The sequence below is a fragment of the Nerophis ophidion genome, linkage group LG04 (genome assembly GCF_033978795.1).
Source record: "Nerophis ophidion isolate RoL-2023_Sa linkage group LG04, RoL_Noph_v1.0, whole genome shotgun sequence".
Classification (NCBI taxonomy): domain Eukaryota; kingdom Metazoa; phylum Chordata; class Actinopteri; order Syngnathiformes; family Syngnathidae; genus Nerophis; species Nerophis ophidion.
Genome location: NC_084614.1, coordinates 81,880,690 through 81,898,033, shown reverse-complemented (window position 1 = coordinate 81,898,033; position 17,344 = coordinate 81,880,690). Strand labels below are relative to the sequence as shown.

Genomic DNA, 17,344 nt, shown 5'->3' with positions numbered 1-17,344 from the left:
GGTCAACACCTGCAAAGCTGATGGACACACCTCACTTTTTGTTTCCTACTTCCAGAGCATCCAGACATGGCGGCGCTGCTGTTTGCTTCCAGCGTCTGCCTGGGCCTCCTGGTCACGCTGCTCGCCGTCTCGGTCCAAGGCACCTGCGGGGGGCGCCGCCACAAAGGCCGCAGACTCCAGGAGGATGACGACGACGACGACGATGATGATGATGACGACACGGAGGGAAGCTCGTCTGTCACTGACCACTGGGAGGAAGTGACGCTCGTGAGCGAGGCGGCGGAGAGGGCGGAGAGGATGGAGCGCAGGGAGATGATCGTGCAGGAAATTAGGATGAACGCTTACTTGAACGGAGGCTACGGTCTGTAAGGGCGCCATCCAAGAAGTGGAATTATTACTCTCCGAATGTTTTCTACACGCACCTTTTGTATTTCTCTCCAAGCACAACTAGAAGATCGCATTTTCGCTGTATTTTGCCCCCTGGTGGCAGCTGTTGTAATCACGTCTGCAAGCAAATGATTCCTATACCTTTTAAGAGGGAGGTTGGCCATTAAAAGACATTGTTTTCTTTCAAATACGTTGCATGTTTTTCCCCCTAGTGGCAGCTGTTGTAATCACGTCTGCAAACAAATGATTCCTATACCTTTTAAGAGGGAGGTTGGTCATTAAAATACTTTGGTTTTTTTCTGTCTCTCAACAAAGGCAAACGCTTCTCTCTCCTTCATCTCTCCTGTTTTTGCTTCTCTGCCTCCTCTTAACTTCCCTCTCTTTTTGCTCTGCTCTCTAAAATCTGTGAAGTGGAATTGATCAACTGGCCTCTCAAAGAAATTAACATCATTTTGAAAGAGAAGCTCAAATTTGGAGGGAACCTGCCTGTCCTGACGGAACCTTTTGTTGCTGGATACACGATGGACTTTTCAGGGAGGTGGAGGGTTGTGTGTCTGGCCTGTTTGGAATCATGATGACAGCACGGAGTAAACGCCTTGCTCTGGTCTGTCGACACATTTGGAAAAGGATTGATGGGATGGGCAGAGCTGTGGGCGATTTCTGAGTCAAACTGCAAACTGGACAACATCTCGGAGAAGCCCTCCACTCTGCAAGACGATATAATGATCCATTTGAGGGCCAGAACAGACATGGGTGAATCTATCGGAATGTGTTTGCTCGCGCTAACGGGATGGGCACAGCTGTGGGCAATTTCTGAATTAAACTGCAAACTAGAAAACACCTCGGAGAAGCCCTCCACTCTGCAAGACGATATAATAATCCATTTGAGGGCCAGAACAGACATGATGAATCTATCGGAACGTGTTTGCTCGCGCTAACGGGATCGGCACAGCTGTGGGCAATTTCTGAATTAAACTGCCAACTGGACAACATCTCGAAGAAGCCTTCCACTCTGCAAGACGATATTATGATCACTTCGAGGGCCAGAACAGACATGGATGAATCTATCGGAATGTGTTTGCTGGTGCTAACCAAAACCAACCACAACTTTGGCCCTCTCTGCAAGGTCGTCCTGTAAACACAGCCAGTGAGACCATTGCAGTGAAAGACGCTCTGAAATCCTTCCCGTCGAGGGTGTTTTGACTGGTCACTGTGGAATGAGGCAGAGGGGCGTGGCTTCGAACGAAACGACTCCCACACACGCACCAATGTACTGATACCATACAGATACACCCCCGTGTGGGATAATGGGAGCTCCCTGCCCCCCTTTTGCAAGTCCTTTTCAACGTGGTAATGTGTGCTTATGTTGCTTGAGGTTTTTTTTTTCCTGGTTTCAAACTGAGTCTCCCCTTTCAATAGAAGCTTAGTTTAGTAGTTGCTTTTTTTCTCTTCCTCCTCCCTGCCTGTTTACCTTTACTTCCTTCTTTTCAGTCTCCTGGTTCTGTCTGCACCTTTACACACGATGTCTGCTCTGGTTGTACTTTTTAAGTGCAAACACAATAAAGTCAATGAATGTTGGAAGGGGAAAAAATGGCCTCACTACGTTGCAGGACTAGCTTTAAAAGCCTACTGAGATGAGATGTTCTTATTTAAAGGGGGATAGCAGCTCCATTCTATGTGTCATACTTCATCATTTCACCATATTGCCATATTTTTGCTGAAAGGATTCAGTAGAGAACATCCACCATAAAGTTGGCAACTTTTGGTTGCTAATAAAAAAGCCTTGCCTGTAGCGGAAGTAGCAGACGATGTGCGCGTGACATCACGGGTTGTGGAGCTCCTCACATCCCCACATTGTTTATAATGTGAGACTCCAGCAGCCAGAGAGATTCGGACAGAGAAAGCGACAATTTCCCCATTAATTTGAGCGATTTGTGGATGAGGAAAGTTTGAGTGAAGCACAAAAAAAAAAAGAAAAAGCGACGGCTGCAGTGGGACCGTTTCAGAAGTAATTAGACACATTTACTAGGATAATTCTGGAAGATCCCTTATCTGCTTATTGTTTTAATAGTGTTTTAGTGAGATTGTAAAGTCATACCTAAAAGTCGGAGGGCTGCGGTGAACGCCAGTGTCTCTCAGAGAAGCCAATGGAGGAACCAAGATCGCAGCTGCCTTTTCGAGCTACAGGATGAGGTCCCATAATCCACTGAAGCCTCCGGTAAGAGCCGACTTAATATCACAATTTTCCCATCCAAAAACTTGCTGGTTGACGTAGAGAAACATGTTCGCCTGACCGCTCTGTGTTAAAGCTTCACAACAAACAAAGAAACACCGGCTGTGTTTCGGTTGCTAAAGGCAGCTGCAATCCACCGCTTTCCACCAACAACATTCTTCTTTGACGTCTCCATTATTAATTGAACAAATTGCAAAAGATTCAGCAACACAGATGTCTAAATTTCTGTGTGATTATGCAATGAAAAGAGACAACTTTTAGCCGTAAGTGGTGCTGGGCTAATATGTCGCCTCCAACCCGAGACGTCACGCACACACGTCATCATTCCGCGATGTTTTCAACAAGCAACTCCGCGGGAAATGTAAAATTGTAATTTATTAAACTAAAGCGGCCGTATTTTCATGTGTTGCAATGTTAATATTTCCTCATTGATATATAAACTATCAGACTGTGTGGTCGCTAGTAGGACTTGAGCCTGACTGAAGGCGGAGAATGACAAAAACAAGACGTTACCTCCAAACTCTGGCCAGCAGGCTTTTATTGCGTGGTTCTCCCCAGCGACCACACGGACTTCCCGAGTGGGAACTTCCTGCGCCCGTGAGACAAAGAGAGGAAAGGTGTTGCATCCTCGCTGTACTTTTACCAGCAACGAGCGGACCTCTGCAACAAAAGGCGCTTTAATAAAAGAGTGTGACATCATCAAGTCCCTGCGGTGCTTATCTGGGCCCCCATTTAATGTTGCTGAGGCCTTGGAACTGCTTCTTCAGGGCCTGCCTGTCGGACCACTCAGAGTCCATGTAGGAGTCGTCGTCCGCCTCGTCCAGTTTCTGGGACAAATGATCCGTCGTATAAAACATGACTGCTGTGTGTGTGTTAATGAGTGCTTTTCTTCACCTTGAGCTCCTCCTGCCTCCTGTAGTAATGCATCATCATCTGCTTGTGCTGCTCCTCACTCACCACAGGCTCCCTCGCCGGCGCCCCCTGTCCTTTCTGCAGGGAACAGCGGCACACTCCTCATTACAGGAAGTGGGAGCGATGAGCGAGTGAACCGAGCTATCTCAAAAGGTCAAATCACACACAAGTGAATGCCAAGCATACTTGGTCAACAGCCATATAGGTCACACAGAGTAGCCTTATAAACAACTTGAACACTGTTACAAATATGCGCCACACTCTCAACCCACACCAAACAAGAATGACAAACATCCGCACCGTAACACAACATAAAAAATACCCAGAAACCCCTTGCAGCACTAACTCCTCCGGATGAGATAAATAACATTATTTGATATTTTTCGGTAATGTGTTAATAATTTCACACATAAGTCGTTCTTGAGTATACGTCGCACTCCGGCCAAACTATGAAAAAAACTGCTACTTATAGTCCCCAAAATACGGTATGCTCTAGTCATACTTGCCAACCTTGAGACCTCTGATTTCGGGAGGTGTTTGGTGGGGGTGTGGTTAAGAGGGGAGGAGTATATTTACAGCTATAATTCACCAAGTCAAATATTTCATATATAAAATAAATACTTGAATTTCAGTGTTCATTTATTTACACACATAACACTCATCTACTCATTGTTAAGGGTTGAATTGTCCATCCTTGTTCTATTGTCTGTCACTATTTTTCTAACCATATGCATGTACAGTAGATGGCAGTATTGTCCTGTTTAAGAGTGTCACAACATTGCTGTTTACGGTAGACAAAAACGTGACTGCTGTTGTTGTGTGTTGTTGCCGCGCTGGGAGGACATTAATGAAGCTACCCAACAATAAACCTGCATAAGAAACCAAGAACTCGCCCTCGATCATTCTACAGTTATAACGTCATTGGGCAGACACGCTGTTTACATTGTGGGAAAGCGGACGTGAAGACAGGCTGTCCTCACTCAGGTCCGCATGGAGCTGGAGGGGGCGTGGCCTCCAGCTCCGCCTGAATTTCAGGAGATTTTCAGGAGAAAATTTGTCCCGAGAGGTTTTCGGGAGAGGCGCTGAATTTCGGGAGTCTCCCGGAAAATCCGGGATGGTTGGCAAGTATAGCTCTAGTATACTCTGGACTGAAGCGGTGTGCCTTCATTGTTTTGTAGCTGTTGTTCGGAGGCGTGTTTAAAAAAAAAGAAAAAAATAATGCACTTTGTGAAAGTCAAAGTATAGTATTTCCCATAGTTGTAAAGGATATCAGAATTATCTCAGGGAGAGCATGTCCCAAATTACAAGCTTTTTTGAGGCATGTTATAAAAAAAAAAAAGCACTTTGTGACTTCCATCCATCCATTTTCTACCGCTTGTCCCTTTCGGGGTCGCCAAAGCCTATCTCGGCTGCGTTTCGGGCGGAAGGCAGTGTACACTCTGGACAAGTCGCCACCTCATCACAGGGCCAACACAGATAGACAGACAACATTCACACACTTGGGACCATTTAGTGTTGCCAATCAACCTATCCCCAGGTGCATGTCTTTGGAGGTGGGAGGGGCCTATTCCCAGGTGCATGTCTTTGGAGGTGGGAGGAGCCTATCCCCAGGTGCATGTCTTTGGAGGTGGGAGGGGCCTATTCCCAGGTGCATGTCTTTGGAGGTGGGAGGAGCCTATCCCCAGGTGCATGTCTTTGGAGGTGGGAGGGGCCTATTCCCACCAGGTGCATGTCTTTGGAGGTGGGAGGAGCCTATCCCCAGGTGCATGTCTTTGGAGGTGGGAGGAAGCTGGGGGGAACCCACACAGTCATGGGGAGAACATGCAAACTCCACACAGAAAGATCCCGAGCCCGGGATTGAACTCAGGACCTTCGTATTGTGAGGCAGATGCGCTAACCCCTCTACCACTGTGCTGCCCCACTTTGTTTATTTCAATAATAAATATGGCAGTGCCATGTTGGCACTTTTTGTTCCATAACTTGAGTTAATTTATTTTGTAAAACCTTGTTACATTGTTTCAAGCATCAAACGGGGCATCACAACAACATTAAGCATAATAATGTGTTCATTCCACCACTGTATGTATCAGTATCGATATTTAAAGGCCTACTGAAACCACCACGCAGTCTGATAGTTTATATATCGATGAAATATTAACATTGCAACACATGCCAATACGGCCGCTTTAGTTTACTAAATTGCAACTTTAAATTTAGCGCCAAGTATCCTGTTGAAAACGTCGGTATGATGATGCGTGCGCGTGACGTCTCGGATTGAAGCGGACATTTTGTTCCAGCCCGATCCCAGCTATAAGTAGTCTGCTTTAATCGCATAATTACACAGTATTCTGGACATCTATTAATAATGGAGACGTCAAAGAAGAAAGTTGTAGGTGGGAAGCGGTGTATTGCGGCCGCCTTTAGCCACACAAACACAGCCGGTGTTTTCTTGTTTACATTCCCGAAAGTGAAGTTTTACTATGGAACAGAGCGGTCAAGCGAACATAGTTCTCTAACACATGTCAACCGGCAGGTTTCAGTGAAAAAATTGTGGTAATAAGTCGGCTTTTACCGTAGACATGAGCGGAGCTTGCGTCGTTCCTCATGCACCTGTCAAAGAGGCAGCTGCAACTCTCTTGCCTCCTCCGACCGGCCGCCCCCGAACGTGGGATGCTTCCACCGTGGCGGAGGGGCGGAAAACAGCTCAGCCTGGCCTGACCGGCTGCTTTCGCTTCGCCTCGTCGAGAAACGTGGCTTCCCTCAGAGACACTGGCGGTCACCACACCCCTTCGACTTTCAGGTATGACTATATAATCTCACTAAAACACTAGTAACACAATAAGCAGATAAGGGATTTTCCAGATTGATCCTAGTAAATGTGTCTAATAACATCTGAAAAAAATTACATCTCCCACTGCCCTGTCTTTTTTCTTCTTCTCGTCCTTCACTCTCACTATCCTCATCCACAAATCTTTCATCCTCGCTCAAATTAATGGGGAAATTGTCGCTTTCTTGGTCCGAATCGCTCTTGCTGCTGGTGGCCATGATTATAAACAATGTTCAGATGTGAGGAGCTCCACAACCCGTGACATCACGTGCACATCCTCTGCTACTTCCGGTACAGGCAAGGCTTTTTTTATTAGCGACCAAAAATTGCAAACTTTATGGTGGATGTTCTCTACTAAATCCTTTCAGCAAAAATATGTCAATATGTTGAAATGATGAAGTATGACACATAGAATGGAGCTGCTATCCCCGTTTAAATAAGAACATCTCATTTCAGTAGGCCTTTAAGAGTTGGACAATATCGGAGTATCGGCAAAAAAGCCATTATCAGACATCTGTAGTTGTGATACAACTCACTACCTTTCCAAATTAACATCCTGTGGCACGATGTCATCTTTAAAGGCAATAAAAGACCCAGAAAGGTCCCAGGAGTTTAAAAAGTCTTTCTACGTGTATTGGACCCACCTTTTGTATTTTGACCAGCAGCTTGGTCTTGTCGTTCTTGCCGATGTAGTCCTGCAGCTTCTTCCCTCTCTGCAACTCCTTGGCCGCCCACCACAGCTGGCACTCGGCCTCCTCCAGCACCTGCAGAGAAGCCTGGGAGAAGAGGGGGGGGGACACAAGTCAGTGGGTTGCTGACCTGAGTGGGCCGTGAGCGAGGACTGCTGACTTGTGTCCCGGAGAGGTCCTGGCGGTCTTCAAACTCCATGCGTATGGGGTCGTGGGGGGGCAGCCCCATGGGGTACACGATCATGACGGCCCCCCGCAGCTGCTCCAGGCCTTCTTTCACCATCGCCATGGTGACGCAAACGTTAGCTTCCGCTTGTTTCTGGAGGGAGAAGGTGTGGAGTGAAGCTGGGAACTAGACTTGCAGGACTTTGACACACTCACCTTGGAGATGAGAGCCTTCACCTCGTCCACCGTCTGCACCAACACTGTCTTCATCTTGTCTGTGGGCGCTGACACAAAAACACACCACATCTGACACTAAGTACACACTACATCTGACACAAAAACACAACACATCTGACACAAAAACACAACACATCTGACACAAAAACACACTACATGTGACACAAAAACACAACACATCTGACACAAAAACACACTACATCTGACACAAAAACACTACATGTGACACAAAAACACACTACATCTGACACAAAAACACACTACATGTGACACAAAGTACACACTACATGTGACACAAACACACTACATGTGACACAAACACACTACATGTGACACAAACACACTACATGTGACACAAAAACACACTACATGTGACACAAATACACTACATGTGACACAAGTACACACTACATGTGACACAAAAACACACTACATGTGACACAAACACACTACATGTGACACAAACACTACATGTGACACAAGTACACACTACATGTGACACAAGTACACACTACATGTGACACAAATACACACTACATGTGACACAAATACACACTACATGTGACACAAATACACACTACATGTGACAGAAGTACACACTACATGTGACACAAGTACACACTACATGTGACACAAGTACACACTACATGTGACACAAAAACACACTACATGTGACACAAACACACTACATGTGACACAAGTACACACTACATGTGACACAAGTACACACTACATGTGACACAAGTACACACTACATGTGACACAAGTACACACTACATGTGACACAAGTACACACTACATGTGACACAAGTACACACTACATGTGACACAAACACACTACATGTGACACAAACACTACATGTGACACAAGTACACACTACATGTGACACAAACACACTACATGTGACACAAACACTACATGTGACACAAGTACACACTACATGTGACACAAGTACACACTACATGTGACACAAACACACTACATGTGACACAAGTACACACTACATGTGACACAAGTACACACTACATGTGACACAAGTACACACTACATGTGACACAAGTACACACTACATGTGACACAAATACACACTACATGTGACAGAAGTACACACTACATGTGACACAAGTACACACTACATGTGACACAAGTACACACTACATGTGACACAAGTACACACTACATGTGACACAAACACACTACATGTGACACAAGTACACACTACATGTGACACAAGTACACACTACATGTGACACAAGTACACACTACATGTGACACAAGTACACACTACATGTGACACAAGTACACACTACATGTGACACAAGTACACACTACATGTGACACAAGTACACACTACATGTGACACAAACACACTACATGTGACACAAGTACACACTACATGTGACACAAGTACACACTACATGTGACACAAGTACACACTACATGTGACACAAACACACTACATGTGACACAAGTACACACTACATGTGACACAAGTACACACTACATGTGACACAAGTACACACTACATGTGACACAAACACACTACATGTGACACAAGTACACACTACATGTGACACAAATACACACTACATGTGACAGAAGTACACACTACATGTGACACAAGTACACACTACATGTGACACAAGTACACACTACATGTGACACAAACACACTACATGTGACACAAGTACACACTACATGTGACACAAGTACACACTACATGTGACACAAGTACACACTACATGTGACACAAGTACACACTACATGTGACACAAGTACACACTACATGTGACACAAGTACACACTACATGTGACACAAGTACACACTACATGTGACACAAGTACACACTACATGTGACACAAACACACTACATGTGACACAAGTACACACTACATGTGACACAAACACGCTACATGTGACACAAACACAACATGTGATACAAACACACTACATGTGACACAAGTACACACTACATGTGACACAAACACACTACATGTGACACAAACACACGCTACATGTGACACAAACACACGCTACATGTGACACAAACACACTACATGTGACACAAATACACACTACATGTGACACAAGTACACACTACATGTGACACAAGTACACACTACATGTGACACAAGTACACACTACATGTGACACAAGTACACACTACATGTGACACAAGTACACACTACATGTGACACAAGTACACACTACATGTGACACACAAACACACAACATGTGACACAAGTACACACTACATGTGACAGAAGTACACACTACATGTGACACAAACACACTACATGTGACACAAACACACTACATGTGACACAAACACACTACATGTGACACACAAACACACTACATGTGACACAAACACACTACATGTGACACACAAACACACTAAATGTGACACAAGTACACACTACATGTGACACAGAAACACACTACATGTGACACCAGTACACACTACATGTGACACAAGTACACACTACATGTGACAGAAGTACATGCTACATGTGACACAAAAAGACAATTAAATTGACCTTATTTGACCATTCTTTAGTGTTTATGGAGTGTGTTTTACATTCTATTTACCTTCTGTCTTTTATTTAGCTTCAATAAACCTTAGTTGACCTTCCTTCATCTTTTAGATACAGTAACTGCTTTTACTCTGTTTACTTCTTTTACTTTTTTATTTACATTACAATTATTTCATCTTATTTTACCTTTTATTAAACTTGTTTTACTTTTCCTTGCCTTCTTTTACCCTTCATTTATATTCTATTTACCTGGATATCTATCTTGCTCCACCTTCTGTTTTCCATCTTGCACCTTTTATTTCTCTTGTTTGACCTTATATTTGTCTTTAATTACATTATTATCTCATTAGACCTTCTATTCAAATTGTTTCACCTCTTATTGACCTTGTATTTACGTTATATATTTTATTTGACCTTCTGGTCAACATGTTTGAACTTTCATTTACATTAAATTGACCTCCTTTTACCTTCGATTACCTTAAATTGAGCTTGTTTTTCCTTATTTTACGTTTTGTCTTCTATTTTCCTTTTTATTTACCTTATTTTACCATATTTCACCTTCAATTTAACTTGTTTACCTTTGATTTTTTTCTAATGACCTTATTTAACATTCTATTTACCCTTTGTCTTTTATATACCTTTTTATTTATCTTATTTTATCATATTTTACCTTCTATTTAACTTGTTTACCTTTGATTTACTTTTAATTACCTTATTTAACAAATTTTACTTTATATTTACCCTTTTTCTTGCATATACCTTTTCATTTATCTTATTTTACCTTCCATTTAACTTGTTTACCTTGAATTTATTTTCTAATTACCTTATTTAACTAATTTTACATTCTATTTACCGTTTTTCTTTTATATACCTTTTTATTGATCTTATTGTACCTTCTATTAACTTGTTTACCTTTTATTTATCTTCTAATTGCCTTATTATTTATCTGCTCTTACCTTCTATTTACCTTGTCTACCTGTCATTTATCTTCTAATTACGTTATTCCATCCATCCATCCATTTTCTACCGCTTACTCCCTTCGGGGGTCGCTGGAGCCTATCTCAGCTACAACCTTATTGCAGTAATTACATTATTATTTATATAATTTTACCTTCTATTTACCTTGTTTACCTGTCATTTATCTTCTAATTATGTTATTTTTTCTCCCATTTGACCTTCTATTTACATTATTTTAGCTATTCTTTTATTTATGTTATTTTACGTATTTTTAACATATTTTACCTTCTATTTAACTTGTTTACCTTTTATTTATCTTCTAATTGCCTTATTATTTATCTCATTTTATCTTTTATTTACCTCTTTCTTATTTTACCTTCTGTTTACCTGTCATTTATCTTCTAATTATATTGTTTCTCTCATTTTACCTTCTATTTACATTATTTTACCTATTCTTTTATTCATGTTATGTTAACATATTTTACCTTGTATTTAACTTGTTTACCTTTTATTTATCAATCAATCAATAAATAAATCAATCAATGTTTATTTATATCTTCTAATTGCCTTATCATTAATCTGATCTTACCTTCTATTTAACACTTTCTTATTTTACCTTCTATTTACCTTGTTTACCTGTCATTTATCTTCTAATCACTTAATTTTTTTCTTTCATTTTACCTTCTATTTACAATATTTTACCTATTCTTTTATAAATGTTATTTTAACATATTTTACCTTGTATTTAACTTGTTTACCTGTCATTCATCTTCTAACTGTTATTATTTCTCTCATTTTACCTTCTATTTACATTAATTTACCTACATTTTTTATTTAAGTTATTTGACCTTCTTTTAACATGTTTGACCTTCTATTTAACTTGTTTACCTTGTATTTATCTTCTAATTACCTTGTTATTGACCTCGTTTTACCTTCTATTGAACTAGTTTGACCTTACTTCACGTTCTTCTAAGCGGTCTACATTTGATGACTTGTTATACTTCCCACTCATTAAACCATTAATGGAAGCAAGGGAATAAATATGATTGAATGAATAATGGGGTGAAAGGATGAGTGGTTGCAGTCCTGGTCCTAACCTTGTCCGTTGCGCCTGCCGATGTCGTCCTTCTTGAAGACGACACCACCACTGGGCACACACTTGTCCTCCCACTCGTCCTTCAGCTTGAGATCCAGGACCTGCTCGTCCGTCAGACCCTGCATGTTTGGAGGCAGCGTGATGCCGTGCTGCGCCAGCTCACACATCTCTGAGGAGGGAGGACAACTGGAGTTCAGGACACAACATTGACCAGCTGTACACTGGCACACAGTGGCGCCCTCACAAACACGTGCAGCAGGGAAATGCTGCAATTACATCAACAAAGTGGGATCAAAAACAAACGCTGCAAATAGTAAAAACTAGGGGTGTTCTTATCCAATATTGATATCAGATACCAGCAAAAAAAAACATGCATTTACTTTCATGTAAAAAGTGTGATATCATGTGCGATACAAGCAGTCCTGCAGCGTGTTTACTTGTGTGTGTGATATCATGTGTGATACAAGCAGTCCTGCAGCGTGTGTACTTGTGTGTGGTATCATGTGCGATACAAGCAGTCTTGTGTGTGATATCACGTGCGGTACAAGCAGACCTGCAGCATGTTTACTTTACTTATGTGTGATATCATGTGCAATACAAGCAGTCCTGCAGCGTGTTTATTTGTGTGTAATAACATGTGCGATTCAAGCAGTCCTGCCCCGTGTTTACTTATGTGTGATACAGTCTGGCAGTGTGTTTACCTGTGTGTGATATAAGCAGTCCTTTAGCGTGTTTACTTGTGTGTGATATCATGTGTGATATAAGCAGTCCTTTAGCGTGTTTACTTGTGTGTGATATCATGTGTGATACAAGCAGTCCTGCAGCGTGTGTACTTGTGTGTGGTATCACGTGCAATACAAGCAGTCTTGTGTGTGATATCGTGTGCGGTACGAGCAGTCCTGCAGTGTGTTTACTTGTGTGTGATATCATGTGTGATACAAGCAGTCCTGCAGCGTGTGTACTTGTGTGTGGTATCATGTGCAATACAAGCAGTCTTGTGTGGGATATCGTGTGCGGTACGAGCAGTCCTGCAGTGTCTTTACTTGTGTGTGATATTGTATGCGATACAAGCAGTCCTGCAGCGTACTAGTGTGTGATATCATGTGCGATATGACCAGTTCTGCAGTGCCTTTCCTTGTGTGTGATATCATGTGCAATACAAACAGTCCGGCAGTTTGTTTACCTCTGTGTGATACAAGGAGTCCTGCAGCATGTTTACTTGTGTGGGATACAAGCGGTCCTGCAGCGTGTTTACTTTTGATACCATGTGCGATTCACGCAGTCCTGCAGTGTGTTTACTTGTGTGTGGTATCGTGTGCGATACAAGCAGTCCTGCAGCTTGTTTACTTGTGATATCATGTACGATACAAGCAGTCCTGCAGCATGTTTACTTGTGTGTGATACAAGCAGTCCTGCAGTGTTCATTTGTGTGTGATATCGCGTGGGATACAAGCAGTACTGCAGCGTGTTTACTTGTGTGATATCATGTGCAATACAAGAAGTCCGGCAGCGCGTTTACTTGTGTGTGATATCATGTGGGAAACAAGAAGTCCTGCACTGCGTTTACTTGTGTGTGATTTCATGTGCAATACAAGCAGTCCTGCAGCGTACTTGTGTGTGATATCATGTGCGATACAAGCAGTCCTGCAGCGTACTTGTGCGTGATTTCATGTGCGATACAAGAAGTCCTGCAGCGTACTTGTGTGTGATTTCATGTGCGATACAAGCAGTCCTGCAGCGTACTTGTGTGTGATTTCATGTGCGATACAAGCAGTCCTGCAGCGTACTTGTGTGTGATTTCATGTTCAATACAAGCAGTCCTGCAGCGTACTTGTGCGTGATATCATGTGCGATACAAGCAGTCCTGCAGCGTACTTGTGCGTGATATCATGTGCAATACAAGCAGTCCTGCAGCGTACTTGTGCGTGATATCATGTGCGATACAAGCAGTCCTGCAGCGTACTTGTGCGTGATATCATGTGCGATACAAGCAGTCCTGCAGCGTACTTGTGCGTGATATCATGTGCGATACAAGCAGTCCTGCAGCGTACTTGTGCGTGATATCATGTGCGATACAAGCAGTCCTGCAGCACAAAGCTGGACAGCCAGTTAACATGTGAATGTCCTCCAATAAGCACACGATTTCTTCTAATTGACTAAAGCCATTTAAACATGCTAGGCTATATAGGCTTATAAGAGCTAGCAGCTACACAACAGCTAAGCACACAAGTTAGACATACATAACAGTCATTGAACAATGTTGCAGTGTAAAACAGCACATTTGTCAACATAAACACTGTATTTCTTTGAATTGCCGCCGGGCATATAGTATGCGCCTGCCTTGAATTACTGCCGGGTCAAACTCGTTTCGCAAAATAATTAGCGCATGCTTAGTATTACCGCCGGGTCAAACTCGTGACATCACGAGTGACACTTCCCCTGTCATCATTTTCAAAATAGAGGGGGCTGATTTCAATACCAGTAATTTGAAATCACATAAAGGGAAGAAGATTAAGAGCTATTCAGTAGGATTTAAGGTCCAAGCTATTGAATATGCTAAAAGGACCAGTAAGCAGCTATGTTTTATTAATATACCGTAGCTGCGTGTGTCAAATATGAGTCATTAAATGACTCCCGCCTCCTGGTGGTAGAGGGCGCTAGTGATCCTTCTTGCGACTACTCGGCTGCAGAAGAAGTGACAATGAGTGACATGATATGTGCTGGGACGGACATGACGCGGGGGTTGCACTAGGGACCTTTTAAGATGTAACACTTATGCTAGCTATGTAAACAACCGGGCTGAAATAAAGCATGTTCCAGTCCTAAATACCCAGAGTATTATTTATACACTAACACTTCATGGTGGCAGCGGTGGGATAAAGAGATCGCCCACGGAGCAGAACGGGAGCGGGAGTTGTTCGAGGATAATTCTGTCGTCGCCCGCACTTGACTGTCTGATAGCAGTTTTCTAAACTGGACTTTCAATGGAAGCAGGAGGTAATAAAGGAAGATCTCCATCAAGACAGAGAGACTTGTAAAACTGATGAAAGATAAGGAAGACTTCTACAAACAAGTTATTGATGCTTTTGATCAGAAGGAGCTGGCATGGACTTCATTTATAAGTAAAGGTAAGACCATAATGGTTTTTTTTAAGTGTGCTTTTCATGATGGTATCCTTACATCACACTCAAATTTTTACTGCATGCCTTTGATGACGAGGTTTTAAAATAATTACCGCATGCTTACCTTTACCGCGTGCCTTTGGTAAGTGCAGGAGTGAGAAGAGGTTTTAAATAATTAACGCCCGGGCGGCAATTCAAGGAAATACGGTAAGTATCAAATAATAATAGCTGGAAATGACATACAAATTCCCAAAGGCATGTCAGAAAGCATCCGGTAACAAACATGTCCACATCGTTCATGACTGCCCCGCTTCAACTTGAAAGTCCATTCCAGACACTTAATAATAAATATGTTAGTGTTTATTTTTTTCATACCTACTAGAGGTGTGGGAAAAAATCGAATCGAATACGTTGTGCGATTCAGAAATCGATTCTCATTTTTAAAAAATCGTTTTTTTTAATCAATCCAACAAAGCACTACACAACAATACCATAACAATGCAATCCAATTCCAAAAGCAAAGCTGAGCAAGCAACACTCAGAACTGCAATAAACAGAACAATTGAGGAGACACAAACACCACACAGAACAAAACAAAAGTAGTGAAACAAAAATGATTAACAGTATCAATATTAGTTATAATTTCAGCATAGCAGTGATTAAAAATCCCTCATTGACATTATCATTAGACATTTATAAAAATAAAAAGAACAATAGTGTCACAGTGGCTTACACTTGCATGGCATCTCATGAGCTGGACAACACACTGTGTCCAATGTTTTCACAAAGATAAAATAAGTCATCTTTTTGTTTTGTTTAATAGTTAAAACAAATTTACATTATTGCAATCAGTTGATAAAACATTGTCCTTTACAATCATAAAAGATTTTTCTTTTTTTAAATGTACTACTCTGCTAGCATGTGAGCAGACTGGGGTAGATCCTGCTGAAATCTATGTATTGAATGAATACACAATCCTTTTCAATCGGAAAAATATAGTTTCTGAATCTTGAATCGATATATCATCGAATCATGACCCCAAGAATCGATATTGAATCAAATCGTGGGACACCCAAAGATTCGCAGCCCTAATACCTACCATTATTTTGCTTTTAAGCCCCACAGGAAACTAACATTTTGCGTGCCTTACCGGAACATATTCGGCCCACTTTGAGTCTGCCGTTATAAATGTCTGTGATTTCCTGCAGCAGAACGTCCACGGACGTTTCCACGCTGGCGTTGAAGAGAAACTGACTCTCATCTCCGCGCTTTACGTGCAGAACAACCATCTTGTGCCTGGAGGAGATGAAAACAACAGTTGAATAAAAGCTGCACGGTGTGTGTGTGTCTGTGTGTGTGTGTTGTGGTGCGACGACAACACAACAACAGTGTAACCATGGCAACGACAGGGCTTTCTAGAAAGTACGCTGAGGCTAGCATGCTGGCTCACGTCAGCTAATTGATTCACCGCCAAAAACAATAAACAAAATAACATGTTTGAACACTTAGGTAAAAACGGACTACATTAATCATTAAAACGTAAAATCAGATTGAAAAACCTGTTACCGTAATGCTCGGTAACATTAAGCAACCGCACATGTAGGGCTATTTATGACGTCAAGAAGACAGATAGAACTATCTAATATTTACATGATCTGTTATCGTTGATGGATGTATTATTTTTATAACGCAAAAAAGACGTTTTTGACGCAAAAGTGACGAGGTAAAAATAGAGCTGCGCTTCTTTATGAAGCGTTACGGTAAGCGCTAGCTAGCTTAGGTTACATGTATGTAAATGTTATTATTAGTACAAAACAGTATCACTATGTTACATTCTTATACATTTGACTTGACTATTTACATGGTTTCATTTAAGCTTACAATGTAAATAGTCAGTTGAAAGGAGTAAAATAGTGACTTTTAGCGCTATTATTGACATCATCCGCTTCCGCTTTAGCCAGCTTGCTAGCTCACGTGACACATTCAGTAAACAAATGTTGACGACACAAAACATGTAACAATAACGTACCTTTTTGGCTCCAAATGTCAGCTTTTCACATTTGTTAACAAGTGCTCACTTACAAACTCACATGTACGAGCATTGGTAAATATTACTACCCGATCGGTACCGGAAGACCTAATCAGTTCACGCATGCGCGAAGTCTACGTCACTTCCTTTA

General features: G+C 41.9%; 2 protein-coding genes across 5 annotated transcripts in view; one reads left to right on the top strand and one right to left on the bottom strand.

The window, feature by feature from the left end:
- The window catches only part of eva1c (eva-1 homolog C (C. elegans)), a 19,136-nt gene extending 14,716 nt beyond the window's left edge, over positions 1 to 4,420 (top strand). For all 4 annotated transcript variants that reach the window (XM_061899325.1, XM_061899324.1, XM_061899327.1 and 1 more), the window contains exon 8: positions 56 to 4,420. In XM_061899325.1, the coding sequence (XP_061755309.1) occupies positions 56 to 369 (314 nt within the window). In that variant the 3' untranslated portion in view covers positions 370 to 4,420. The remainder of the gene's footprint in view (positions 1 to 55) is intronic.
- cfap298 (cilia and flagella associated protein 298) lies at positions 3,130 to 17,344 on the bottom strand. The gene is made up of 8 exons (XM_061899328.1): positions 17,194 to 17,344; positions 16,315 to 16,460; positions 12,044 to 12,211; positions 7,430 to 7,497; positions 7,209 to 7,367; positions 7,004 to 7,135; positions 3,515 to 3,610; positions 3,130 to 3,447 (listed from the first exon to the last, which is right to left on the bottom strand). Exons 2-8 carry the CDS (start codon positions 16,451 to 16,453, stop codon positions 3,337 to 3,339), a joined length of 873 nt encoding a protein of 290 aa, XP_061755312.1. The 5' UTR covers positions 16,454 to 16,460; positions 17,194 to 17,344; the 3' UTR covers positions 3,130 to 3,336.